The 27,518-nt window shown below is 38.3% G+C and overlaps 2 protein-coding genes across 10 annotated transcripts in view; both read right to left on the bottom strand.

The window, feature by feature from the left end:
* Nucleotides 1-805: 805 nt before the first annotated feature.
* Nucleotides 806-2,548, bottom strand: rassf10b (Ras association domain family member 10b). Its single transcript, XM_043243562.1, has one exon. It carries the CDS (start codon nt 2,333-2,335, stop codon nt 980-982), a length of 1,356 nt encoding a protein of 451 aa, XP_043099497.1. The 5' UTR covers nt 2,336-2,548; the 3' UTR covers nt 806-979.
* A 2,818-nt stretch (nt 2,549-5,366) lies between these two features.
* tead1b (TEA domain family member 1b) overlaps nt 5,367-27,518 on the bottom strand; it is a 62,642-nt gene continuing 40,490 nt past the window's right edge. For 2 of the 9 annotated variants that reach the window (XM_043243893.1, XM_043243894.1), the window contains exons 4-15: nt 25,072-25,136; nt 21,792-21,854; nt 21,637-21,699; nt 17,025-17,036; nt 15,059-15,193; nt 14,713-14,759; nt 13,635-13,696; nt 13,426-13,550; nt 12,337-12,510; nt 10,944-11,084; nt 9,975-10,127; nt 5,367-8,573 (exon numbers count right to left, since the gene is read on the bottom strand). In XM_043243893.1, coding sequence (XP_043099828.1) covers nt 8,460-8,573; nt 9,975-10,127; nt 10,944-11,084; nt 12,337-12,510; nt 13,426-13,550; nt 13,635-13,696; nt 14,713-14,759; nt 15,059-15,193; nt 17,025-17,036; nt 21,637-21,699; nt 21,792-21,854; nt 25,072-25,136 — 1,154 coding nt within the window. In that variant the 3' untranslated portion in view covers nt 5,367-8,459. The remainder of the gene's footprint in view (nt 8,574-9,974; nt 10,128-10,943; nt 11,085-12,336; nt 12,511-13,425; nt 13,551-13,634; nt 13,697-14,712; nt 14,760-15,058; nt 15,194-17,024; nt 17,037-21,636; nt 21,700-21,791; nt 21,855-25,071; nt 25,137-27,518) is intronic. The other 7 variants (XM_043243895.1, XM_043243896.1, XM_043243899.1 and 4 more) reach the window with 7 other exon arrangements.

Raw genomic sequence — 27,518 nt, 5'->3', positions numbered from 1 at the left:
ACTTTAGCTTTAAATAGCTTATCGTAAAGCAATGACCTTACTGTAATGCAATATTGATCTGCGAGGCAAAGCCTTCATAATGTTGCAAATGATTTCAATCCTGAATGTTTTCTCTCTCTCTAAATAACAGTGCTGTGATCACAAATGCATGTATGAAGTTAACACTGATTACTGGAAGCCTATTTCCTCCACAGAACAAAAATATTTAAAAAAGACGACTGACTTTTTATCTCAAAATCCATACCTTTTTCCTGTTTATGCCTTTGCAGTTTTCTTTATCGTCAAAACTCAGTTTACTGTACATCACGAATCTGACGTTCTCTTCAGAATTCTTGGTAACACTTTATTTCAGGGGTCACTTAACTAGTTGCTCATCAGCATGCATATTACTAGAGTTAGCCATTCATTAGCAGTAATAAAGCATACATTAATGCCTTGTTCTACATCTCTAATTCTACCCAACGCCTAAACTAAACAACTACTACCAATAAGAAGCAAATTAGGAATCTATTGAGGGAAAAGCCATATTTAACAGCGAAGTGTTCCTTATTCTAAAGTGTTACAGAATCATTTCTCTTCAGAGATTAGAATTTTGAGTCAGACTTTTTTGAGTTTATCTCGCAATATTGACTCTCTTTAGACTTCTGAATGCGTCTCACGATTATACATTTTTTTCATTTCTATAAAAGTTGGCATTTTTGTTCTTTTTATTCAATGGCAGAAAACAGCTACCATATATTCTTGCGTTCAACGTTAAAAAACCCCACTAAGAATGCCCGGTAAGTGCATATAGTTACGTTCTTAATGCGATTTGTTAATAGCGTTTTATTTTGATTTGCTTTTTTGCTTTTCCTAGAGCTCCTGTTTGCCTCCGCCTTACGCTCGTTTACAGTACGCAAATGTAAATGGGTTAAATTAAGACATACATTGTTCTTTTGAGCTATCCGAGGGATAACATAAACAAAGGCTGTTTTTTTTTTTACACCAGAGATTCGCAGATGGGTGTGATATCGGAGTCTTGGCTATGCATTGAGCTGAGTCCTGTATCTGAGTCGTCATCATTCACGTCACATGTTTTTGAAAGCCCTCTCGCCTGCTCCACCCACACACTCTCCCCCTTGAGCGGCATCAGTCTGTCTGTTTCTATCCTGTCTTCCTCTTTTAGCTCGGCGTCGACCTCGCCGTCCTCCTCAAAATCCAGAGAGTTGACTTTCTCCATTAAATCCCTCAGTTCTTTCTCTTTGGCTCCCCATATCTCCTGGGTCAAGTCCAAGTCATTCCTTATGGCCTCCAAATCGGTGTTCAGCCGCAGGCCGATGTACAAACTGGTGTCAAGCTGGGTTCTGATCCTCTCTTCTTCCAGAAGCAGCTCGTTGTCAGAAGATACATCCACCACCGAAGAAGGTTCTTGAGTTGTGACTCTGAGAGACGTCTCGCCCGATGTGCTTTCAGAGTCTTTATTCGCGAGTTCCTCGTGCCTTCTTTTCATCCACCTCTGATTGAGTTCCTCTTGAATCTCAGTTGTGATGCTCTCCATGAGGGCCTCGTGGTCGGCCAGCTCTTCCTGGAGCTTGATGACCTCCTCGCATCTCTGAGCGTATTCCTCGAACTGGGCGAGAGCCGTTTCAGGGCAGGGTTTGTCCCCTTCGCCGACTTTATCTGGGTTGGCGTCCTCTAAATACGTATCCTGCACGTAGTTGATCCCATGCATCTTCATTCTGTCAAAATGAACTTTGGCTTCGTACCTTTCTATTTCCCTGTCGAGCTCTTTTATCCTCTGAATCTGCTGCCGGATGGTGTGATCTTGAGAAACGACCAGGTGCACAAGGGTCTCCATCTTCTCCATGGACGAGGCATCTTTAGACAAAGCCTGAGCCCGTTTTTTATTGATTTTGTCCAGCTTTCTGAAGGCTTTCCTGACTATCCGCCTTTGTTTCTCCTGTGACAGAGCCATGGTCACTCTGGCGGTCCCCTTGTAGACGCACGGGCTCTCCTTGCTGAGAACGACGCGCGCCTCCGCGCTCCGCGGCCCGTTGCTGGGTAAAGACGCCTCGTTCTTCACCAGCACAAACCGGACGTTTTCCTGCTCCTCTCCCCACGCGCTCCAGAGTCGCAGAATCTTGGTTTTGTTGGGTAGAATGCGTTCAAATCCTCTCCATTTCTCCACGACGCAGTAGGACTGAGGGGCGCCCGAGAGAGACACGCGCTGCTCCGGGTTCGGCTCCTCCAGCAGGACCCGGATCACGTCCGCGCAGGTCGTGCGCTTCGACAAGCCCGACACCAGCTTCTCTTCGCGACAAACCCAGACTGAAATTTTATTCTCCTCCGCCTCCATCTCTCTGACGGCTCCCAGCAAGTCTGCAAAAGTTTCCAGGCGCAGGGAATTATTCGGGTGAGGTGAAAAACGCGCCGAAAGCAAAACTGTTAGGGGGTAATCCACAGCGGTAAAGAGAAGTCAGTCTCGGCCCGTGTGAGGATCGAAGAGTTCGTCATGGTCCAGTGTGGGCAGGTTTGGTGTAGTGTGTGTGTCTGTGAGTGAATGAGCGCAGACGGGACAGCGCTGCTGTGGAGAGCGCGCTACACCGATCACGTGACCCACAGCCACACTCTCCGTACATCACTGCTCATAGGCTACCTGTTGTGTGCGCTTCAAGCAGGAAAGTATTTATTCATATTAGACAGTTTGGGTTGTCTACTAAATAAATAAACAATAAATAATAAGATGATGATGAAAAAAAGTTAAATATTCGGTCGTCATCATCATCCATCTAAACAAGAACAAGGACCTAAAAAAAAAAAAAAAATAATAATAATAATAATATATATATATATATATATATATATATATATATATATATATATATATATATATATATATATATATATATAATATTATGTATATTATGTAAATTATTATGTGCATGATAATGAAGTTTATTAAATTAATTTTGTTTACAGAGCACAAACAAACAAGGTATACATGGAAATCACTAATGGCAAGGCTGAATATATATAACAATTTCAGTAATCTATTTTTGAATGTTATGTTTTCATTGTGTTTTATTGTGTTAGTTAGCTGGTACTTATCAGATCTCTCTCTCTCTCTCTCTCTCTCTCTCTCTCTCTCTCTCTCTCTCTCTCTCTCTCTCTCTCTCTCTCTCTCTCTCTCTCTATATATATATATATATATATATATATATATATATATATATATATATATATATATATATATATATATATAAAATCTGGGCATAATTCCAGATTTTTATATTCATGTTGCAGGGAGCAAGTCTTGGACTAAACCCTGTGGATGCAGTATTACACAAAAGACAAACTTCTCAGGCTACTGTAGAGATGTGTCCAGTCCGGCATCATTCATTTATTTAGTCAGCAAAAGTAGAAAACAGGATGCTTACAGAGACAAACTCAGTAGTCATTTGATATCAGTATCTCTATAAGGCACCCCTCTGTGTACAATAAATCGTCTTTTATCAGACAACCGATATGACTGGAATCATCTCACGTGAGTGGATATGATTTAAAGCATGTTTTTCACCTTTAACCTGATGTTTCCAACACAAAAGAAAGCAGCCTCGGTGAACCGGGACTGCCTTCTGAGCAGAGTCCACTAACACACCTGAAACACACCTTGTGATGGACACAGCACGACTGAAAGTATTTAAATAATAGTATTTTTGTGTTATTTTACTTTTGAAAGCCAAAATTAAATATATTTCTTCAAGCTTAGGGCAGTTTAAACGAGCTTCATTTGGAGTATTGCATGTTATTAAGAAATTGTGCATAACAAATCAAACACATATTATCTGCACTAATTATTAATCTATAGTTTACGTGTTTTTATGGTAAAATATATTCTGATTGCATGATCAAAACGTCCGATTTTGGTTGAAACGCCACAACCTTTGAAATTAATAAAATTGCACGATCAGTTTCAAATTTCATCAGTCACTAAAACAAATACATATACAATGACACAACAGTCTAGCTCATTTTCTGTAAACATTGATTATATTTTTCACATTCTGTTTTGCTTTTGAATGGTTGTTAAAAAGCTCCCGGTTCGCCACTTTCTAAGAGTAGTGCCGCAGCGACCCCTGCTGTTCATCTTCATTAATGCACCATTCACCAATAACAGCGGAACAATCACGACCCCTAGCGTTCGCTATCGAACATGCATGCAGAGCACGAGAGGACCACAATGGCCAAGAAACCACAAATAGCAAAGAAAAAGTTCGAACAAGAATAAAAAAAATGTACTCACCTTCAATTTGTGAGCTTGAACGTTTTGAGTTTTTGTCGGAGCTCTACAGCAGGGACTCAACCTTGAGCAAACTCACCTGCCTGCAGCTTACTGGTGATCCTCGACAGCCTGATTAGCGGATTCAGCTGTGTTTGCAGGACATCTGTGTTGAGAAAGCCTGCTCTAGAGTGAAGGGGTGCCGTCAGAATCTAACAGTGTTTATTTAAAAGTGTTTTGATTCTTATAAACTCTGCGTATTTCACTTCTGGCTTTGGATGAAAGAAGAAAACTATTATTAATAGATGAATCACATTTCAGCCAAAAGCACCAATTAAAAAAAAACCAAACAGACATTTTCTGATGGAGTGGAATATTGTGATGGCTTTTTATTTTATTGGCTTTTTGACGGCACCCATTCACTGCAGTGGGTACACTTTTGAGCAAGTGATGCAATGCAAAATATCTCCAAATCTGTCCCAATGACGAAACAAACTGTTCCTTTAATTAGTTTTTCTTGGGGTCGCGTTCATTTAATTTACAGCTCATGCATGAAAATGTTAATTACCTCCCATAAAGTTCAAATCACGTGATTAAACGGCTATGCTAGAGCAAATAGTAATTGAGAGGATAAAACATTTAGCATGAAAAAAAGGCATGTTTTCAAAGTCTGTTCTTTTAAAGGCCAACAGATGGCGCTGCAGACTTAAAGATACTCTCAGTGTTACACTCCATCCCAGGAACAACTTCAAGTATAAATGCCATCATTGCAGAAGTGTTTTTTTATTAATCTTGAAGGAAAGGTTATCTTAAATCATATTTTTATATGGGTAGTCGATGCATCAATGCACCTATGGCTTGACAGCAAAAATTTAGAAATAATAATAATAATGAACTATATATATATATATATATATATATATATATATATATATATAGAGTTCATTATTATTATTATTTCTAAATTATATATATATATATATATATATATATATATATATATATATATATATATATATATATATATATATATATATCCTGCTCATTTATAAATAATAATAATAAACAATAAAAAAAGTTGTGATAAAACAACACATGACCAGACAAGCTCTTTTAATTACTTATTTTATTCAATATTGTATACATACAAAGTATCTAGAAAGCTACAAAATATCTACCACTTTATCAAGAAGGCATCAAAATGTTACGGAGCAAAGACAAGACCATATGCGATAAAGTACACACTAATAATAGTTTTTTTCTTTTCTCTCTCAGCCTTGCTCCAACGCTTTTTTTTTTCTCCCCATCATCAAGGATATTAAAAGATATCACACCTTTGTACCAAGAAAAGCCAGAATATATAATTTTATACAAAGCACCTTTTTACAAAAAAAATCTCTGCACACAAACCCAATATCTTTTTTTTTTTTTTATGATACTATCCGAACTAGAGAAAAGTTCACTTTAAAGCCAACATCTTAAATGGTAATGAACATAGGAGGTACCAGTACCTACACATAGACGAAATACAAACAGAGATCAAAAAACAGAAGCTAAACTGCTGACATACTGCAGTCCGAATCCTTGCTTAGTGTCCGTTACCAGCAAAGCAATGTCCGTTTAACATTCATCATATTAAAAGGCATTAGTTCTCAGGCCCCTGGAGAAGTGAAGGGGGCTGTTAAACAGGAACTGACGTAGCGGACGCGCCAGCAGCGCAGCGGTAACAGTATCATATACTGACGTCGTCACAAAACCATCGCGTAACGTTACATGTAGAACAATACAGGAAGATCTCTATATGAAACGTGAACGAGAACGCTTTGATATCGCGCACTTAATAACTCCACAGTTTACTTGAAGCGCTACAACACGCACGCACGCGCACGCACGCACGCACACGCACACACACACACACACACAGCTGTAAATCTAACTTAGTCTCTCGCGCTTTGAGGGCTCGGTCCACTTAAATGAACAGCACGAATAAATTACGCAGTGAAGGTGATATGGTTTGGTGAAGCCAGATTACACGCGACTCCGCGGTTAATATCCTTGACTCTCTTAAAGGTCTGAGGAGCGACACGCCTCGACGTCTCTTTATATAGAGGTTCTATATTTAAAAAAAAAAAGACATTGAAATGGCTTTAAACAAAGTAGAGGCAAACGCCGAACGGCGGTCGTAATCTCCACGGCGCCGTGAGGTTTTCCCGCCTTTTACGATTCGATCACGCGCTAGAAAAGTAGCTAAAGCTCTATGTGGAATAAATCTCTCGCAGAACGGAACGGTTCATAGTTCGAAAGGAAACAGAACAAAATAACAAAACAAAAAAAATGACAGTTTGCCACATCCACCAAATCAAATGCTGATAGAAGTTTGTTATTAATAATTATTACATAACTTTATTTCCACACACTAGCCCATGTTGATTTTTCTATAAAATTCTCATGAAAGGCAATGTGGTGAATATTTGACCTACATCCACTTTTTTTTTTTTTTTTTTTTGGTTTTTGATCATCTTAAGAACGCAAAAAAACATCTGTCTTTTCTAAGCTGGAAAATCAGAACCAAAGGCACTTTCATGCTACAGTGCAGGAAATAAAGAGGAGCTCGATGCGTCTCCTTCAACTTTTTGGTCTTTTCGGATAAGAAAGGCAAGATCTGTATTTCTAAATATGTCTTCCGTCTCTGAGAGTGAAAGGTCAACCGAATGGCCAGTGCTCTTTTATAAAGGTGACACGTTTCGATTCTCGAGGTGCGGTCACATTTGCGAAACTGCAAAATTTAGCGGGCGAAACAGCGGCGTGGCCAAGTCACTTTCAAACCAAGCATGGTCAGTGCGGCGAACTCGGAAAAATAATAAAAATTCTTCCAAATCGCGCAAATTCCTATCGAAACGAAGAAGCAAGTGTGACCGCACCTTTAGTGTTACTGTTTCCCGAAAAACGACTGTGCTCATCCACGTTCGCTTCATACACTAAGGCACTGTGCTGTATATTGTTACACTTTGGCAGGTGTGTACTGTACAATTCCTACAACATGTGACAATAAGAAAGTCTTCCAGCTTAGGAAAGAGGTCACAGCTTTAGTGGCATCTTTTGGAGTTCACACAACCGTTATTAAGGCTTGCAGTCGTAGAAATCGATTAGGCCACAGAGAGATGGGCTGTGTGGGGACGTCAAAGGCAGCGAGGAACTCTGGGACAGATTCTTACAGAAGATGAAGGAGCGCTCCGTGACGTACAAGCACGTTCAGGGATGGGCTTCGTGAAAAGTGTGGCTTTCCAGCGGCAAACACGCTCTAAGGCTTGTCCGACGAGGGGATCCAAGTGCTCGGGTCAATCTGATGGATAATCCATCAAGCCCTGGTAGTTAATGCAGTGCTTCTTGTTTCTAGAGTTACTTTTTACACAAGCTGTACAGTCAACAGTAAGGGGTCGATTCTCTGCGTTTTCTTATTGCAGGCGATGACACGCGACAACAGACACAGGTTGGTATAAACGTCTCGTATCACAGTGTAGTAATTCCTCAACGAAAAAGTAGTGTGTACAAAGTAATTCTTTTCAAGGGCTGGGCTTCAGAATTCCCTGAATTCTCGGAATGTTTGGAATGGTTTTGTTTTTTCCGATGGCCACAAGAATCTTTTTTTTTTTTTTTTTTTTTTTTTTTTTTTTTTTTTTTTAAACACCTACAGTAGATTTCTTTTTAATAAATCAATGTTACTGAATGAAATTTCTCAAATACTTTTTCTTTGGGAAAAATACCTACGTGTGTGAGAATGTATATACATCTGTACACCTACATCCTACTCACACACACACACGCGCGCACACACACACACACAAGGCTGCACCCATACGCTTTCAGATGTGTACGCTTCCGAAATGAGGTCGTTTTCAGATTCGTTCTAACTCAACCTATCCTTTAAGTTGAATGATACTGTCACTTTATGTGTATAGTCTACGGATGAATGTTTATTCTGCATTCTCTGACATTCTTTCCCATATTAAAACATAAGACAACTGTACCGCAATTCACAGCTGCAGTTAAACGTCAAACACATATTAATAAAGAAAATATATATATATATATATATAATCATAAGCATCACCCAATTGTGACGGAAAATCATCTTGAGTGAGTGTTGAGCTAGAGGCACTGCCACTGTACTGAGGTCCAGAGTCTGTGTGAAAGAGCTGCTTCATTCCTTCACTAGTCTGTAGATGTGATGCTGGGCTCCGTGCTCGCTGTTTGATACTTCGAACACACAGGCCATGCACAGCAGGGTCTCCTGTGTGTCTCTGTTTGTTACCACCTGAGAGAGAGAGAGAGAGAGAGAGAGAGAGAGAGAGAGAGAGGCTGATTATTATTGTACAGTTCAAGTCTAAGCCTAAATCTAACAAACCCATCAAAGGTCCAGGCCATATTATTTAATGTTTAGAAAAGTTAAGGAGAAGAAGAAAAAACGCTCTTAAACGCTAGTGTGCACCATGTTAATGTCTGTCATACTGACATTATGGTTGACCTAAAATGAAATAATTACAATAAATGTATGTGTAATTTATTAAAACACACACAACGCACAGATATTTCACAAGCATAAATAAATATCCTAACAGCAAAAACAATTGCAATGAAAATCACTAGAAGTACAATAAATAAATACACACCCGTGTAAAAACATATTTATCCTATTTTCAAAAATCGTGTTTTTATTGTGTTTTTTTTGTGCTAGTTAGCTGGGGTGGGTTTTAGTTATTTTTTAAATCCTCAAAGAAAAAACGCAATTTCTGAGAATTCTTAAAAATCTGTTTTTTGCAAATGAGCTCATATATCCACGTCAATCAATCAATCAATCAATCAATAAAATCCTGTATTACTCTAACAGTAAAGAAAATCTGATACGGGGAAACGTGAGTAACTGTATTGAAAATTATGAAATGATAAAAACTAACATTCTGACCGATTCTAAAATAGTTCAAGAGCAGATTTTAATGGGCATTCGGATTTCTTTTGGTGAGTTTTGAACAAGTTTGTGAGATCTACCTGTGTACTGGTTTGACTTTCAAACCAAAATATATTTATTATATATAAATCTATACACACACACACATATATATATATATATATATATATATATATATATATATAGTCTTGGTTCAGTTGTGGCTTTTTTAGATGAGTCTGTGTTGGAATCAGACAAAACAACATTTCAGATCGTTTTGACATATTGGATTCTGTAATGTAAATGTAATCCAATATTAAACATTTAGCGCTGTGTGTGATTGGACGACCTGAGATGGATGTTAATTCCAATGCCACCACCTTTCCACAACATATACTGTACACAAGCACTCACTATAAACACACACGCACACACACACACACCCCTCCCTCGATCTATCATCGACTAAAACCTCCACGGCAGGTGAGAGTCCTAACCCAGGAGACGCACAGCACCAGGATGTGAGGGATTTAAAGGAAGAGAGAAGGGAAAGTGAATTAGTAAGACCCTCACTATAGGAGAGAATAGGGCTCTAATCCCAGTGTGTATGAAGGTTAGAGAAAGGGGTTCCTCCCCCTTCGCAGGAGATTATCAGGCTTTGCACAGCGCCACAGGAATGCTAGGAATGCTGGGTCGTCTCTGCTCAGAGGCCACAGGCTCCGCCCTGCACCCGAAAGCTCTCACCGATTGGTTTATTCATCGGCGACTCACCAATAAGATGGTGAAGTTCTCCAGGACGCTGTTCATCATGTATTTCTCAGGCAGGTGTTTGAGTTTGTGGATGAAGTTGATCATGTATTCACACATGGGAGATCGACTTATCCGGTAAACAAAGCGTCCGTTCTCAAAGCGAGCGTACTCTGTCTGAAAGAACAGATGAGAGACAGATGTGAGAAAGCACCATTACATATTAAGTTTTGAACGCGTTTACTAATGCTTCATTTATTTGACACTGTAACAGCACTATTTTGAGCACTATATATTACTGTTTCCTATTTGAATATATTTTAAAATGTAATGTGTTCCCCTGATAGTAAAGCTGAATTCTCTGCATCATTACTTCAGTCTTCAGTGTCACACGACCCTTCAGAAATCAGTCTAATTTTCTGCGCAATTATTAATAATGGTATATTCTTACTTTTGAAAACAGCTAATATTACTGCTTAATACTTTTTCAGGCTTCTCGGATTAATAGAAAAAAGAGCATTTATCTGAAACCGAGATCTGTTGTAACATTAAAAATGTCTTTACTGAAATTTTTCATCCATTTACTGGGCCATTTTTTTTTTGCTTACCCTTAAAATTAGAAAAAGAAAACTACTATGATACCATATATATATATATATATATATATATATATATATATATATATATATATATATATATATATATATATATATATATATATTTTTTTTTTTATAAATTACAAATAAATTAAATCACATTGCTGATCCCAAAACGTCAATTCCTGAAATTGCGCTTAGATTATTATCAGTCTTCAGTTACAATTCTGAGCTTTCTCATCAAATTCTCCCAAGACAATGTGTTTCTTTCAGACGAAGAACACCATGAAGTGTCCTCAGCAATAAAAGCGCAATTACATAATCTGGGAAACTCATATTAGAGAAAAAACGCGAATGTCTCCATTTAGACAATACAACTAAGTTGCTTGAGATTTACCTCCACTTTCTCCACGACCTGTTTGCCAAACGAGCAAACCTTCGTGGAGCAGGTGATGGTCATGTTCTCTGGGCTCTCGTACTGACTGGTCACTCCGTAGAAAGCCCCAGTTTCGTCCTGAATGTTGCAGTTCAAGTCAGCCTATGAAGCAAAGAGATTGTAGTTTTAATTTCCAATGTAATAAGTCACACCAGCAAATGTATTTATCAACATATGTAACGTTCAATACAAAACTGCCATCTAGTGGAGACTGTAAGCACAACCTTATAGACTTACATCAGATTAATCCTCACATAAACACAAAACTAGTACGAAACTTTTAAAATGCTTTTATGGTGCTTTTCTCACATTATAATAAGACCTATATGGACCTTCTGCAGTGTATTGGTGGTACAGTTATGGAAGACCATGCAGGCGAGTAAATGTTAAGTTTATGGAAACCATTCTTTTTAGCTTGCATTACTCCTACACTAAACTACCAACCACTAGTTATTTCTACATGTTAGCCTTTTCAGATATTAAAGAAAAGGACTGTGCCTAAGGTTAGAAAGAATATATTAAATAACTTTGAGTAAAAAGGCACTGAAAAAAAAAAAAATTCTGAAAAAGAGTGGGGAAAAAAGAACAGCTCGCTCTCCGCTCTTTCAGTAAGCTAACACGATGTTCATTACCGAGAAAGCTCAAATATTCATTTCTGGCATACTCTCTTTTCATTAAGACAAGCCTGTTACATTTTCACATCATATTCAAGAGAGGCATTATTGTGCAGATCCAGAGTTTCATTTGAAATTCAGATCCCTCTGTCACTTCAAACGGAATTCGCTCCAGCCACGACGAGGCCCACTTTGTTGCTTGCCGCTAGTTAGCATTTCACAAAATGCATGCAATGTTTGAATAGCTATTAGAGGAGCGACCAGGTCATCCGATTGTTTCGCGATATTAAACGGAATAAGTGCGAGCTTTGATCATGGACACTTCAGCTATGCCGTGCCAAATATAGCGGCGGCGGTTTGGACGCGTAAACAGAGACGGCTGTCTTTAAAACTAAAGTGGCCCAGTGTCTTTAGGGAAATGCACAATTATTCATGCATGTAATCACTCGGTGGATAAATATTTGCGTTAAATAGGCAGTTGCATGGGTGGTAAACATGAACTGTGGTAATTTCGCTCTCATTAGCGTAGAAACCTTGGCACGGGCTGGGCATACGTTACACAGCACACTGCATTATGTGTTTGTTTTTAAACCTAAATTTTGAAACAAATACCAAGTTTTTCTTGGACTAATTGCGTGTTACGACGTCTTCTTTTGTGGTTAATTGCCCCATGCATGTTGGCGGGGGGGGTGTCTGTGAATGGCTAAACAGATGCTCATTCTTTGCAGAGATTCGCTCACCCAGAACTTTATGAGAAAGAATGAATTCTGAGGACCCTTGCCGAACAATTCCTTCAGCCCTCCTTTCTTCTCAGGGAATTTGTCATAAATCTGACGAATGTCCACTGACTCGAGCAAGGCATCATTGTAAGAGTGATTTGTCTGACCGATGTGCACGAAAAGATGCTTGTTATACTGCACAGAAAAAAAGAGAAAACAAGTTAGAAACAGGAACCTCGTTAAAATGACTGAAAGTATTTGATTGTTTGGTTTTTAATGAATTCTATCCATATATTCACAACTGTTAATGCATTTCGTGATACGTTATTTAATAATTGTAATTATTTACAATTAATCGCATATTTCAATATTGTATTTAGTGAGAAAATTCACTTTTGTATGTTTTATTATTTGGACAGACATACAAATATCTGAATAAACATGAAAAAAAAGGTTGCAATCGTTTAATTAAAAAGTGAATGAGCAATAAAAATAATAATAAATAATCTTGTTTAATGCTAAATTATGCATACTATTGTTCACTAATACGTAAAAAATATATTTGTATATGTAGAAATTAACATGCCATAAAAGTATTCATTGGTAGTTCATGATGTTCAAATTGAATTTTATTGTAAAAAGTGCAATAATTCGATTTCTTAAGGTGTATTTTGAGGATATTCACAAATGTACCACAGCATGTAAAATAACTATTAGCGACATATATTCTTTAATATATTACAGCAACGACAAGCATGAAAATATCTGAATTATGTTACAAATTTAAACCTTATATTAAGTCAGGACACTGTATTTTGCCAAAGTTACAGTTCTAAATTACAGTTATATTACCGTATGATGAGTAAAACATTTATCTGGGTGAACATTAATCACCATTAAAAGAGTCAATGGTGAGAAGTGTACTAGAAAACTGTGCGTTGTAGAGGACTTCTTTCTAAAAACACTCGCTTTTGAGGAGGATATTTGACCAGCAGGCTAAAGGTCAAAAATGAATCATTGTGCAATAAGGCCAGGAATGCGTATTAGCAATTAAACTAGCTCAGTTTTAATCTCGTTTTGACTCATAGCGATGTAAAAGAAGAGACTCACAGAATCCGGATCTCTCTGGTGCTCAAGAAAAGCGGAGAACTCCACCAGTCTGAGTTTAGATGTGCCGATAGATCGGCCCTGCCAGGCGGGCACTGTGGGAGCCGGCGCTGTCGGGGGCTCATAACCTACACACACATACACACGCTGAATATCAGCTCTTCTATACAAACAGAATGTTAAATACGAACTGATTAAAAAAGAAGACATACTTGAGATTGTAGTTGTGACTGCTGGCTGGATAGGGTACGCTTGCTGAGCAAATGGCTTGATGCTGAAACGTAGACGAAGGAGAATTAAGAGCAGGAAAGCGAGCAGCCTGAAGTTTAGCAGCAGTACATACTGAAGAGATTAAGAGGGTTACACGGCGAAGAAGAAACAAAGCTGCGCAAAGTATTCAAACTTGGATTCAACCCATCCCTGTTTCTGGAAAGGCTTCCTCTATCTGATCCCTCCGAGGGAAAGAGAGAAAGCTGGAAGGGCCGGGGAAAATACAGACATCAAGAAGCGGAGAATGACAATAAAGCAGACAAAACAGAGACAGGAGGAATAAGGGAGATACGCATTTCCTTAAAGCAGCTAAGAAAACGCAGTAAAGTTTTGGGCTATAAATTTAGTTCTGTGGAAATTAAATCTGTGGAGTCATGACTTATTAGAAATAAGATATCCCAACAGCTTTCCCTCCACATCCTCTCACATTCTCTTAATTTTGTTGGATATAACAACTTTTTTGCTGGGCAGGGCTGACTACATTTCAAATAAACGTACTGATTTACAAGTGCGCATACTAGACAGCACTGACAACACAACTAAGCATGAAATTATAAGCGTTAAAGTTTGAATCTAGCCCCCCCATTATGGTCAGAATTAATTGAAGAAGAAGAATGTGTAATAAGATGAAGAAGGCAAAGACGGCAGAAGAAGGGGAAAGTGAGGAAGAGGGAGAAGCGGCGGTGAAGACAGGGGTGCAGAAGAAAGGGAGGAAGGTGCAAAAGGTGCAGACAGTGGTAGAGAAGAACCAGAAGGAGGAGGTGCAGGAAAAGGTGAAGGCAGTGGTGAAGAAGAACAAGAAGGTGGAGAAAAAAAGTAAAGATGGTGAAGGAAAGGGTGAACAAGGTGGTGATGAAGAAACAGTTAAGAAGAAGCAAAAGAAGAAAAGTGGTGAAAAAGAGGGTGAAAACAATCATGAAGATGCTGAAGACGAATGCCTGATGTGTCTTGCAAGCACTGCAGCAAGAGGAACAGATTTAGTGGGCCAAGGAGAGGAGAACTTCTAGTACAGATACTCACTCTTGTGAGGATCCAGGCTGGCCCGTGGATATCATGCCCTGCCAAAACTAGAGAATTAGATAAATAAATAGACAACAAAACACAGCCTATCCACAGGCACACACACGTCTGTGCACTCTTGATACATCAGTTATCACACGTCCATTGAGAAATGAGGTGGACTACGTGCCATGCAGTCTAGTTATCTTGAGTGTGGCATTAGTGGGCTTATCTGATGAAGGCAGGTGATGTGGGCACGGCTCTGAGGGTGTGTAATGGGATTGGAGCTGACGCAGGCGGACCGGTGGCCAGCCGTGTGTGGCTGAAGTAAGTGTACTGATAGGTGGGTGCCAGAGGGCGGTCTTACCCCTGCTGCTCCGGGGAAGGCGGGACGCGGGATGCCCGGAAGACCCAGCTTGTTGTGGATGGCGGTTGCAGAGACGATCTGGGCCGAGGACATGGAGGCCATGCTCTGAAGAGCTTTGTCCTTCACGCTCTGATCCTTCAATAGCATTTAGAAATGAAATTAGGATCCAGAAAGGGTACAGACATAGTGAATTAGGAGAGAAATGGTTTGCAACGCGGTTTGGGATACATGTTTGTACCACGGTTTTATCTCAATGCCAGAAGTCTGGCACTACTAGTGTAAATGCTTCTTGAACTGTTCTCTAATTTATAACAAAAATGTACGCTAATGTAGACATCTTAGACAGAATAGACAGACATTTGATCAAAAAGTTTTTTTTTTAGCTTCCATTATTCTTTAGAGTCACACGAGGCTTCAATAATCATTCTAAAACATGCTCCAAAACATTTAATGCTAAAAACAGATTTATCTGCTTAATATTATTGTGGAAATGGTGATAATTGGATACTTAACTTATTATTTAAAAATAATAAATAAACTGGCAAGAATGCAAACCAAACAATAAAATAAATGAAACCTTTATTCAGCAAGGACACTTTTGATCTCATAATAAATACGTTTATAATGAAAGAATGGATTCTTTTTTTAGAATTACACATAAAAATGTGACACTGAAGACTATAGTATTGACTAAAGTAATGAAAATACAGCCTTTCATACATTTTAAAATATATTTAAATAGTAAAAAATAAAATAAAGTAAAATAAAATGATAAAATTATATTTAAAAAATGATTCCAAACTTCTGAATGGTAGTGAAAGTGCAAATTATCTTTTCAACAGCTGGAGTTAAAGCTGAAATGAAAAATAAAATTTGCTGTATTTTCTAAAAACAGAACATTTATAGACATTAATGCAATAATTTACATTTTGATAAAAGCAGTAAACTCCATAACAATATAACTTTTGTGCAATAATGATGCTGATTTAGTGGATTAAATGAAAAAAAAAAAATCCTATATTACTGATCAGAAACTACCTACAGAACCGTGATACAGACCAAACCGTAAGCCGTTCGAAACCATCACCCCCCTGCAGTGAACACAGGACAATAAAGCAGCCCACACCTTCACACACAAAGATCCACAGACAGAAAGCATGTTAAAAGATTCTTCAGAGCTATAAAGCCGTGGACCTTAAGAGGAATGTGCTAGCATTAAAGACAGAAAGTCTGAAAAGAGCGAAAGCCTCCAGCACAGAGCACAGGAGATGATAATGTTTAATATTGAGCGCAGAGCTGAAAGAGAACTAAATCCAATGAGAAGTGACATTGATGTTATATATTATCCAGCTCCTACATGTCTAATAAAATGCATTGTGTCTGTCAGGAACAAGGGTTAAGTAATACTAACTTTCCTTTTCTGAATCGTGTAATGTTCTCATTCTAAAAGCTCCTATCAAGGTCATCAAACCGAGCTGAAACAGTACGGATGAACGTGTCAAAGAAAAGGGCCTGAAAGACATGCTTTCTCCTTTACACAACCTCCTTGTTATTCTCACAAGAAGGCTAAAGACGATTTCTCAATATAGACTTTTAATAACACAAGGAATGTCTGTGCATAGATGGATTTCTAAAACTGGTAATTTAATTAATCGAGCTAAAGTGTGTAAGCCTGAATGCTACAAAGGCAAACATTCCCTATGCAGATTGTAAAGCGTGCACGACCGTAACAGGATGGAAGTCCTGCCTCTGAACACATGAAACAGCCAGTGAATGGAGCACAACTGCATTGAAAAGACAGAGAAAAGCGGCCATGGGTTGAGGATAAACATGCTGGGAGCAGCGGCTCACGTAAGGCTTAGAGAGAGGCAGAGAGGCTCAGAGCTCAAGCAGGTGTTTAGCAGCTGCTGTACTGCGACGGCGACACTTCGATGCACGGTCAAGAGCACTGAGAACTCGTACTTACCATGCTTGTCACCTAAACGCAAACAAACAAGGTTGTATTGTCAATGCTCAATTTGCACTTCCTGGCAAGTTTCATTCAAACAAGCTACATGAATGCTGAGAGGTTTGTGGCAAGTCCACACATATGTATACATCTGATTTACAGATTTATTCCTGCTGAAAAGACCAGCACATGCTGTGCTTTGGATGCTGGTGTCAGGACCACGCTTTGAACTAGTAGTGGTAGATTCCACCGCAAAGGCCATGCTGGAAAAGCCTCACCAGCTAACACCGTGTTCAAACCAGCTGCGTGTGACATGTCAAGACACGCCAAAACTAGATTGCGTCTATTAAAATCAATTGCCGTCTACAGTGTAAGCAGTGCAAGTCATTTTCACACGGTGCACAACAAAAATAGTCATTTTAATTTCGCTTTCCACCTAAAACTGAATTTACACAGAAAAATGGCATGCTAACATGCAGTACATTCTGTACATTTTACTCCATTTTTAATTTTCAATTTATATGTTTTAGCATGTTAGGTATCAGCACTGTTCACGAACAAGTAAAGGAGCCCCGATGTATGGCATAAGAGGGATCCTGCAATGAATCAAACATGAAATAAAGCAAAACTACAGGGATTAGTATTAAAGTAGTCTTCAGATATCATGTTAATTACAGCAGCACCTTGGAGAAATGACAGTGGAGAAAGCTATAGACTTAATTAACAACGTTAATATAAAGGATACTCCATTTACTGTATGTTAACATGATTATAAAAAATGTATTGCTTTCTTTTTTATACCAATAAGCTATATATTCTGCCACTGATTGTGAATCAATTAATTAGCAGAAGGCGACCATGTTACTGTACTGTTACATGTTACTGTTAGGAAATAGTCGTGACTAGTTAAAGTGACCCTATTATGGGTAATGAAAGGTTTATATTTGGTTTTGGGAGTCCCCAACAACAGCTTAACATGGATGCCAAAAACACTTTTATTGATTTATTTGCTCAGACTCCCAAATAATTTTTCCAAAACCCTCCTTTGCGTGATGCTAATATTCAGTAATTGATCTGACTGGTTGATTCCAAAAGTGTAACCTAGTGGCAAAGAATGAATTAACATTTTCATTTAGACTAATGTGAGAAGACCATCAAGTGGCCGTGCAATTAAAAAAAAATAAAAATAATATGGGTTCTTTACAATCGGAGTTGGTGATCTGATTTAAAAATACTTTTCTTATGCTGGTTAAATGTCTTTTTACATCCCAATAGCAATTACTAAGTTTAGTCGTCTAATTGTATTTATAATGTCCATGGAAGGCATAGGAGCATGTTTGTCCCATCAATGCCCAATGCCGTCTCTCATTGTGTACCTGGTTAGCCACAGGTCTGCCTCATGTGTTTTGGAGGAGGCGTGGCTTTGGTGAGTGATTAAGTGGGCAGGGTGGGATCTTACGTGTTCAAAGCTAGCTCGCTATTTCTAACCTCTCTGAAATCGCCTGTAACGTACCGTTATTTTCTTCAAAAATGCACACAGTAGTTGACCAGTGTGTTTTGTCGTTGTACAGAAAACATATCCCTGATTGGTCCAGGTGTAACTAAACTGGTGAACAGGGTGCTAACCAGTGCAGAACTAGTCCTAACCAGCATAAACTAGAATTGAAACATCAGTCCATATGGTCTTTTCAGCAGTGATATAACACAGTGACTAAAATGCCGAGTTAGGTAACAGCACTTTCAAGGACTTCCTGAATATCACTAATTTTGAATATGGCCAAATTGTCAATTCAGTAATGAAAAAGTCATTTTTTATGTCACAAATATGCTTTTAGTCATATCCTCCCCGTGATATGCTAAACCCTCTGAAGTCACACCGCACATGCTAATAGTGAAACCAAGATTAAGGGCTCAGTGTGAGCGCTGGTCAAGCAGATGAACTGCAGAAAGCATCTTTAGGGAAGATTTATAGCTGATAATATGGCAGTTTGAGATCACTGTGGCTAGGGTTTCATTACAGACCAGCTCAAAGAGTGGCACCATAATGACAGTCATTTCAGTCAACATGTCTCAGATAAGAGCACACTGGGCAGGTTTACTATAATGCTACGCTGCAAATGGCAGGAGGGAGCTCAAATTCTTCCCCGCTCCTGATTTCTAATTTGCTTTAGATGAGAGTAGACAGAGACCCATACAAAAGCTGGCTGTTTTTACTCAGGCAGCCGCCAGTGTCCCTGAAAGACCAGCCATTCATGGCGGAAATGCACACAGACGCTCCACTAGGCACACACACACACACACACACACACTCTTACAAGCACGCACACAAATGGGGGGAGTCATTAATCTATCTGAGTAAACTGGGAACTGTGGAAAAGTGTGCTGGTCAAAAGGAGTTAGTCATCACCTCACAAAAAGAAAGAGAAAGAAACAGAGAAGTCAGACCAACCTCAAGGTCCTTTCAGTAAACACAGACATTAGGAAACGACCCTTGCAGATGTATCTTAAATGACAGGTCAATTTATTATCAGATTATCCCTTCCACAAAAGGCCCCTTTTTTGTAAGCCGCAGCCTTTGTGGATGAGATGCATTTGATGTAAGGTGATTATATGCTGCACACTTTGCTGTTTATATGACTGAATCACACAGGGGGGACGATTGGACATAGAGGGAGAGAATGGGGAGGGGAGGTGGGGGGGTGATTTCAGTAGTTTCATTAATGCGGCATGAGGAAAGCGTTTGACGGCCAGTGGGTTATAGGAAAAAAAAAAAGCCAAGAAAAGGAGCCAGGAGAGAGGGACCGCCACAAAAAGCATCTGAGCGACGGTCCTAATGGGCCTCTTTGGTCCAGACTTCTTGTGCAGAGCGTTTAGGAAGAACAGATGACCTCATTAAACTCCAGGAGAGATAAAGGCGAAGCAGCGCTGGTTTTACTCTAGACTGTGCTCTTCCTGCAGTCCATGTGGCCGCTCATGTTGTTTAAGCAGTGACCAGAATGAACTCTGACCTCCAGCTCTCAGCCACTCTCACCAGCTGAAGCGTACTGCCAGCACGAGACAACACTCCACGTACGACACACACATGCAAACAAGACACACAGGAAAGCATTCACGTGACCAGCAAAGTGCACTGTGCTTCTGAGGCTTTGTTTTGCCGTATAATGATTTCAAATTTTTGTAGCATACATCTTTACAGGACATCTGTCTTGTGGTGCATTTGCAGAGGCAACTAGATCCTATTTGAAGGCTAATTTACCCAGAAGGGGTGTAAACAACGTGTCTGTCACTATCCAAATATTTTTCTGTTTTTAGAGCATCCTGACACTGCAACTCAACCAATAGAGTTAGTTTGGGGGCGGGGAAATTTGTTTGCCTGATCAATAAACACATAGTTAATATTTTTATAGTTATTTTATTGCATGCATCTTTCAGATCTCATAATTAATTTGGTGAAGATAGCACCATAGAAATTAGACTTGAACTTTAAACTTGGAATCAAATAAGACTAAAATGAAAAGTAAAATTAAAACTATACAAATGTTGCTGAAATAAAACAAGCCACAATTAATTTAAATACACTTTATTTCAGCTAGCTGCCAAGATAACGCTTATTTTAGTTTAGTTTAACTTTATGTACAATAAAATACATAAATTAATTTTTTTTACAAAAATATATAGACTTATAACAGAAACTACTAAACAACAATAGCAGAAATTATTTAAATAAAATGAAAAATCTAAGAATATAAATCATTCAAAATATGAATAAAAACTAAGATAAATTCCACTGTTACAGATAAAAAAATGTATTTATCATCGAGCAGTAAAATTTCTATTTGTAATAATATCCACACTGTATAGAAAAATTAAACTGTATGGAGTTTTTTTAATCCATATACATTCTTATATATATATATATATATATATATATATATATATATATATATATATATATATATATATATATATATATATATATATTTATTCTATTTAGTCCATAATTATGATTATATATACAGTATATAATATCACAATGTCTGTGGATTTAATCCTTTTACTAATTTATTAACTTCTATAATATTTCTGTATCCCACAAAGATGGGAGCTACAGATTTAGTTTGTGAACTTCTAAAAATTCCGTCCCCAAAATTACAGGGATAGAAAACTGAAAACCTCGTCTCCAAATCGGTGAGCAGCAAATTTGTGCTGCATTATGGAACAAACTTAATAGTTGCCTTTGCTCTCTAGAGCTATTGAATTTCACATCCATATTAATTTCCAAAGCATATGCTGCTTTTGCAGGTTTGCGGCATGTGCCGACAGTTCCTGCACTCCTGCTATATTTAACCAGGAGCCACAGTGGGACCTATAGAGATAGACTCAGAGCACACACGCACTCAGCGGTCAGCCAGAGACAGAGGCCAAAGCGGCCAGGAAAACAGACGTCCACTGACAAGCGTGAAAGGAGGATGCACATCGGGGACGGGGCAGAGACGCTGAATTATGTATGCTAAACAGGCCGTCGCATGCGAAGGATCTAGGTTACAGGAATTAGAGCAACAAGGCATTCACAGGAAACAGGAAGTGAGACGCATGGCAACCACAAGCCCAAAAGCAGAAAAGCGCATACCTTTAGCTTGGAATGAAATTCGCGAGATTTCCTTCTGGCAAGAACCTGAATGTGACTAGACACCTGCGGGGTAGGGGAGGGGAGGAAAACAAAGGAACAGCCTGTAACCATGGCGATGAAAAGCCCTCCCTGCAACTGGGCAGAGCCAGACGTACCTTGATGGCAGCTTGGATTTCTCGAACTTTCTTTCTTGCTAAGACCTGTATGTGACTAGACACCTCCGTTTTTCAAAACGAAACAAGAAAAGCAAAAAAGAAAAAGCAATACAGGATTACAGACATCGTACACAAGCAAAACATTCGAGGAGGGCCTCCGTCAAAAGGAAAGCGTGGCCAAGCCGACGGCCGCCCAGCGCCCCGGCCCGCTCACCTCCTCACTTAAGTGAGCTGATTAAGGAGAATGCAGGCTTCTTAAGCACATTAAGAGAGCGCAGATGTGATCTTCTGTGTGCTGAATGAGAATGGCCACGTCTAGAATTCTTCGGGAAGGAAAGCCGGAGCAGCCGCCGCGGGCCCCGGGGCCCTTTAACCGCCGCTCTGCATATGAGTTGTGTTTGTGAATTATGTACTAATGGCACATTAATAGTGATGTGAGGTGGGAGGTTGTGTGATGTAGTAACGAGGCTCTGCTCCGAGGGGTTACGCGGAGAGCGTTCCTCGTCTTAATCAGGCCAATCACGCACAAGTGGCTGTTGAGCGGGCCTCGTGTGTTAATGAGGTCGGCGGTCTCCGGAGGCCCGCCGCTCTCGACTCTCCAGCCTGGCAAAGTCACATTTACACATATCTCAGCAGCACAAGTGGTCCTTTGACCTTTCCAAATTAATTACAACAATCACTTCAATGGTTCAGGCTTAGCCAAATGAAATTACAATGGGATTGTTGTGATGTTTCAGCGTTTGGGTCGAACTTTTTTTTGCTTCGCTGCGAGTTTGAGAGGTCTCCATGTTTTATTTATTACTGTCCATGGAGGATTGTTATTTTTATTTTTCCACAGCAGATAGTTAGGAAATCGAGTTTTTGCAATTGACAGTAACACTTTACAATATTGTTTTATTAGTTTACTTAACACATTTAACAACACATTTGTTACAGTGTTGTTTATTATTTTTTGTTAACATATTTAACAACAGTGCAACTTAAACCTGTATGAGTTTCTTTCTTATGCTGAACATACAAGAAGATTTTTCCCCTACTGGAAGTCAATGGGGACCAACAACTGTTTCTTCAAAATCCTTCAACAAATATATTCTTTTGTGTACAGCATAAGAAAGAAACCTTTGCAAGTTTGGAACAACATGACGGCAAGTAAATTATGATTTCTTTTTACTTATGTTAACAAATTAAACCCTTTTGTACAGTGCTGCACAAACTGCTGTTACCGACGAATCAAAATCAATTATTTTAGACGGCATCAAAATCCTATTCGAACGCATTAAGTTTAATGATATTTTTCGACATCCAAAATTAGTTTGAATAAACAACTTTAAGTTTCCTCCGAATTCCCTTCTTGTTTGTTTAAAGGGGTTTTGAAAGTGGCCTGGATACCATACAACCTGGAATATTCATATAATTTAAAACAAAAGGATGTCTAGTATTATGTTTCCTGTCTGCTGTAGTAAATCTATCTGATAAGAGCTTTGAGACGGAGCCGTCTAAGCTCAGCCCACTGAAGTGTTACAGCTGCACTGGCACATACAGATCACCACAACAAATTGCATTACGGTCAAATGGAAAAAAAAAAAAAACAGATTCATGGATTTAAACAGACATTTAGTTTCTGAACAGGTCATCTGTGTAAAAACATGCCTAGTTGCATTGCTTTTAATAATAAGCCTTTTTAAAATAGTGATGCTTTGTGTTTGCTAATGTGTGAGTGAGTGTCTTTGGCCGGAGCGGCGTGTTCTCATACAGCTGAATGAAACATCTGCCGGCTGAGCCCAGCGTTCAGGGTCCGTCTCTTCTACAATCGCATTAGCGTTCTTGCACCCAGCCTGAACATGCTGCAAAGCTCCATGCTCCTGCATGAGTGGCTATGAGTGTGTGTGTGTGCGTGCATTGCACCAACCTGTCTATGTGTGTGTGTGTGTGTGTGTGTGTACGAGCAGGGGTGGGCGATATAACAGTAAACAATAAACCGGTAAAAACAAAAAAAATTGGTATTACAAGATTTAAAGATGGAAGATGAAGGTTGACTCAAATGCTCCACTTGCTAAAATAATTCTTGTTTCGCGCCGAAGCCAAAGCAGTACATATTTTCCATAGCGTGCTGAACTTTTATCTATTTCCAACACATGTTTTAGGTTTTTCTGTTTAGGTGTTCTATTTTAGAACAAAATACTGGTGCAAACTACTCTTTCATTGTTTGAAAAACACATCAGTCAAGACTTTACAGTGCGCACGTGATTTCTATTCAGTAAATCTGACTGAATACAGACATTTTAGAAGTTTATAGTCACTGTAATTCACATATATTAACTACATACTGATTTATTAATACTTTATTTTTTTTGTACTGTTGGTAACACTTTATTTTATGGTTACACCTATTAGTTGCGTATTAGCATGCATTTTACTAGAAAATTAGCCATTTATTAGTGCTAATTAAGCACATAGTAATGCTTCAATGCTTCAACTACCTTAAAAACTATTAATAAGCAGCAAACTGAGAATTTATTGAGGGAAAACTCGTAGTTAACAAATTTTACCTATTCAAAAGTGCTACTGTGCTGTCAAACAATGAATCATAATTAATATATATATATATATATATATATATATATATATATATATAAAAATTTCTATATTTATATTTTATATTATATATATATATATATATAAATATATTTATATTTTATATTTTATATTATATATTTAATATAAACTTAACACATTTTTCATAAATATACACATAAATGTTTGTATTTAAAAATACATAATAAATATACACAGTATACTCTTATATTATGTAAACAAAAAGTTTATTTCTTAGATGTAATTAATAACGATTAATTAACTCATTTTTATATATTTATTTTGTAAATTCTAAGCTTATAGTATCTGTATTTACTAAAAAGGAATGTGAAAAATGTAAATAAAGTGATTATGAGCAGATATTTACACATTTTACGAATTGCAATTTTGATCAATGATTCTGAACATTAAAAAAAAAGTTACATCAAAATCTTCAACATTCATTACTATTAATCATCACTATTTTAATCTCTTTTCTGTAAAAATACATACATTATGCACAGAACACCATACAAAATGTAAGAACGCTTTAATTGAAATTTTACTTTACATCGCCCAGCCCTTATTGCGAGTATCTTTTTATTTGCGTGTAAGTTTTTATCCTGCAAAAGCTGAGATAGCAGGTGCATTCAACATTCAACCTTCCCGTTTAGTGGCATGCATGTAAGAAGACGAATTCTCTTACCTGTTTCCGTGTCCTTGTCTTCCCGGTTCTGAGTTTAATGTATCTGGCAATCAGCTCATTCCGACCTACGGAAAGACAACAGACGTGTTAATGTAAAAACTTTAAAATGTAATGCTTTAAATTGAATCAACCTAATCAAAGCAGGAATGCGTGGCCTTGGGTTTGTATGCACGAGCCAAAATTTCTATAGCCTCAATTGTTCCCACCATGTCGGCAACATGTAGCAATCTTAAACCCAGCGAATGAACAAACACGCCTAATTTAAATGAAAACTTGGCCGTGCGTGCTATTACCATGAAAATAGCCCGACAACTCTACAGCCTTTCAGTTTAATCTAATTTAATCCCAATTTCTTCAAAGCCTCACGCTATGAAAAGAAACAGATCCAGACATTCATATGGTTTCAGCACGTAATGGCAGAGGAAACATATTCATTTAACACACTACTGTTCTCACTAAATAATAATTAAAGCATGGTTTTGTAGTGATCTCCAATTAATGGCAGCTCTACACATTCTTGCGCCCTCGGCACTGCTCTAATTACTGATGCTAGGCACAATGACCCCTGCTTAGCCTTTTCATATGTTAATAACATACCGCCACCCCAAAACTATTACGCAAATTATAGGTAAGGAGCCACTCTAATTATGTGTCCAGCTGTAGCCAACGGTTGCCATAGAACCCTTGTTTTTCTTTTTTTTTTTTTTAGAAATGTGTAGTAAAACTAGCTTTTTAAACAGGCGACCGCAGAACTGATGCAGCTACAATTTATCACGTGTCCACCCATTTTACTTTGGAACATCGATTAACTTTATTTTCTTCAAAATATAATTAGCATAAAGCAAAAAGAATATTGAATAGAAACACGTGAGATAGAAACAAATGTTGCTTTGGGTACAAATCCACGTAAGATACTGAGAGATTGATTATGTTGATCCAAAGAGTATCGTTGTATTAATTATTAATCATTGTGATTGATTAAAAGTAATGCAATGTTAAATAATAGTCTATTTCAAAAAATTTTATTCTTTTGAACTCAATATCTCAAATAATCCTAACAAAATAAATACATTTTAAGCAGCAAAAATGTTATATTTCACAATATTACTGAGTTTGGTGCATTTTTGAAACAAACTAAAGCAAGCTTTGTGAGCATGGCAGATCTTATTAAAACGCTTAAAAATCAAACAAATCAAAAAAAGACTTTCACTTCCTTATAATATGCATTTATTTTTACCTTATTTATTCAATGGCTCCCAAATGATTCGATTCGTTTTACCAAACCCCTCCAGTGATTGGACGGTTTCATTTAAAGCAGAGTTTTTAAATGCTCCAAAAGCGGCACCTAGTGGCAATGAATAAATTTGCATTTTCATTCAGACCAACATAAAAAAAAAATCAAGTTTTCGCAAGTCTCGCAACAAGTGGGCAAGCAATATGCTAGTGTTTTGTGTTGACATCAACATGAAACGGCTAGGGACTCGTTTCGATGGTTTAAAGTCGACTCTTTAGTTTGAGAGACAATAACTTTATACGAGGTGCGCTTTCAGATTTAAAACTTTGCAGAATGTATTCATTCACTTCACTATATTCACACTGCATGAAAGGTCACAAAGGACACTTTAATTAATGAGCAAACGTGTCGTTACAGTCTGTTAAGAGTGTCCATGAAGAAATTACCCGAACTTTTAAACAACCAAATAATAACCCGAGCTGCAACTAACCAACATGCAACTAACCAAGCCGTGGGTCAAACAAATCACGCATTAAAAGTAAAGGTAGGTTTGTCAAAAACAGAAAAAAAAGCAGCAGATGTGTTCAGGGCGTGGAGTGGGGTGACCGGCCGTGGCGGCGGCTGGGCTGAGGTCTGTTGTTTGTGAAATGGGCACACACTGAGATGGCAAAGCCGCTTCATCCACCTGCTGTGCGCTGGGCTCGCGGTGTTCAGGTGGGCTGGGTAATCTCCTGAGCTTCTGCTATTAGGCACACCTGTCGTGTGAAAGGGAATCTCTTTCTCACTCACCCCCGCTCTCTCACGTACCAGTTATTTTCCTTTCTGTCAGTAAAATCCACACAAGTTTTTAAAAGACAATGAATCGCACCTGCTGTTATCGTTTTTTTCTTTGCATATCCTGTCTATGTTTTAGAACTCAACCGATTAAACTAATTATGCAAATGAGGCAGTGATGTAAACACGCCCACAACATCAGTGCTAAATACAGTTCGTGCGCCACTATTCCTAATATTTCAGGGTCGGTGCTAAATAGTAGAATATGAAGCAGACCAAAACAATCTTCCTTACTTAGACTCATCACCACACATGAAGCAGACAAATTTACTAGAGATGTGACTAATGTCTATATAATGTATATGACGTATTTGACCTACCACTTTTGACAAGATTATGTATCGCACATCGAATAGACGCTTTAGTATCCCAACGGGGC

Source organism: Puntigrus tetrazona, chromosome 7 (genome assembly GCF_018831695.1).
Source record: "Puntigrus tetrazona isolate hp1 chromosome 7, ASM1883169v1, whole genome shotgun sequence".
Taxonomy (NCBI): domain Eukaryota; kingdom Metazoa; phylum Chordata; class Actinopteri; order Cypriniformes; family Cyprinidae; genus Puntigrus; species Puntigrus tetrazona.
The sequence above is the reverse complement of the archived record's forward strand: the minus strand, read 5'-3'. Positions and strand labels throughout refer to the sequence as shown.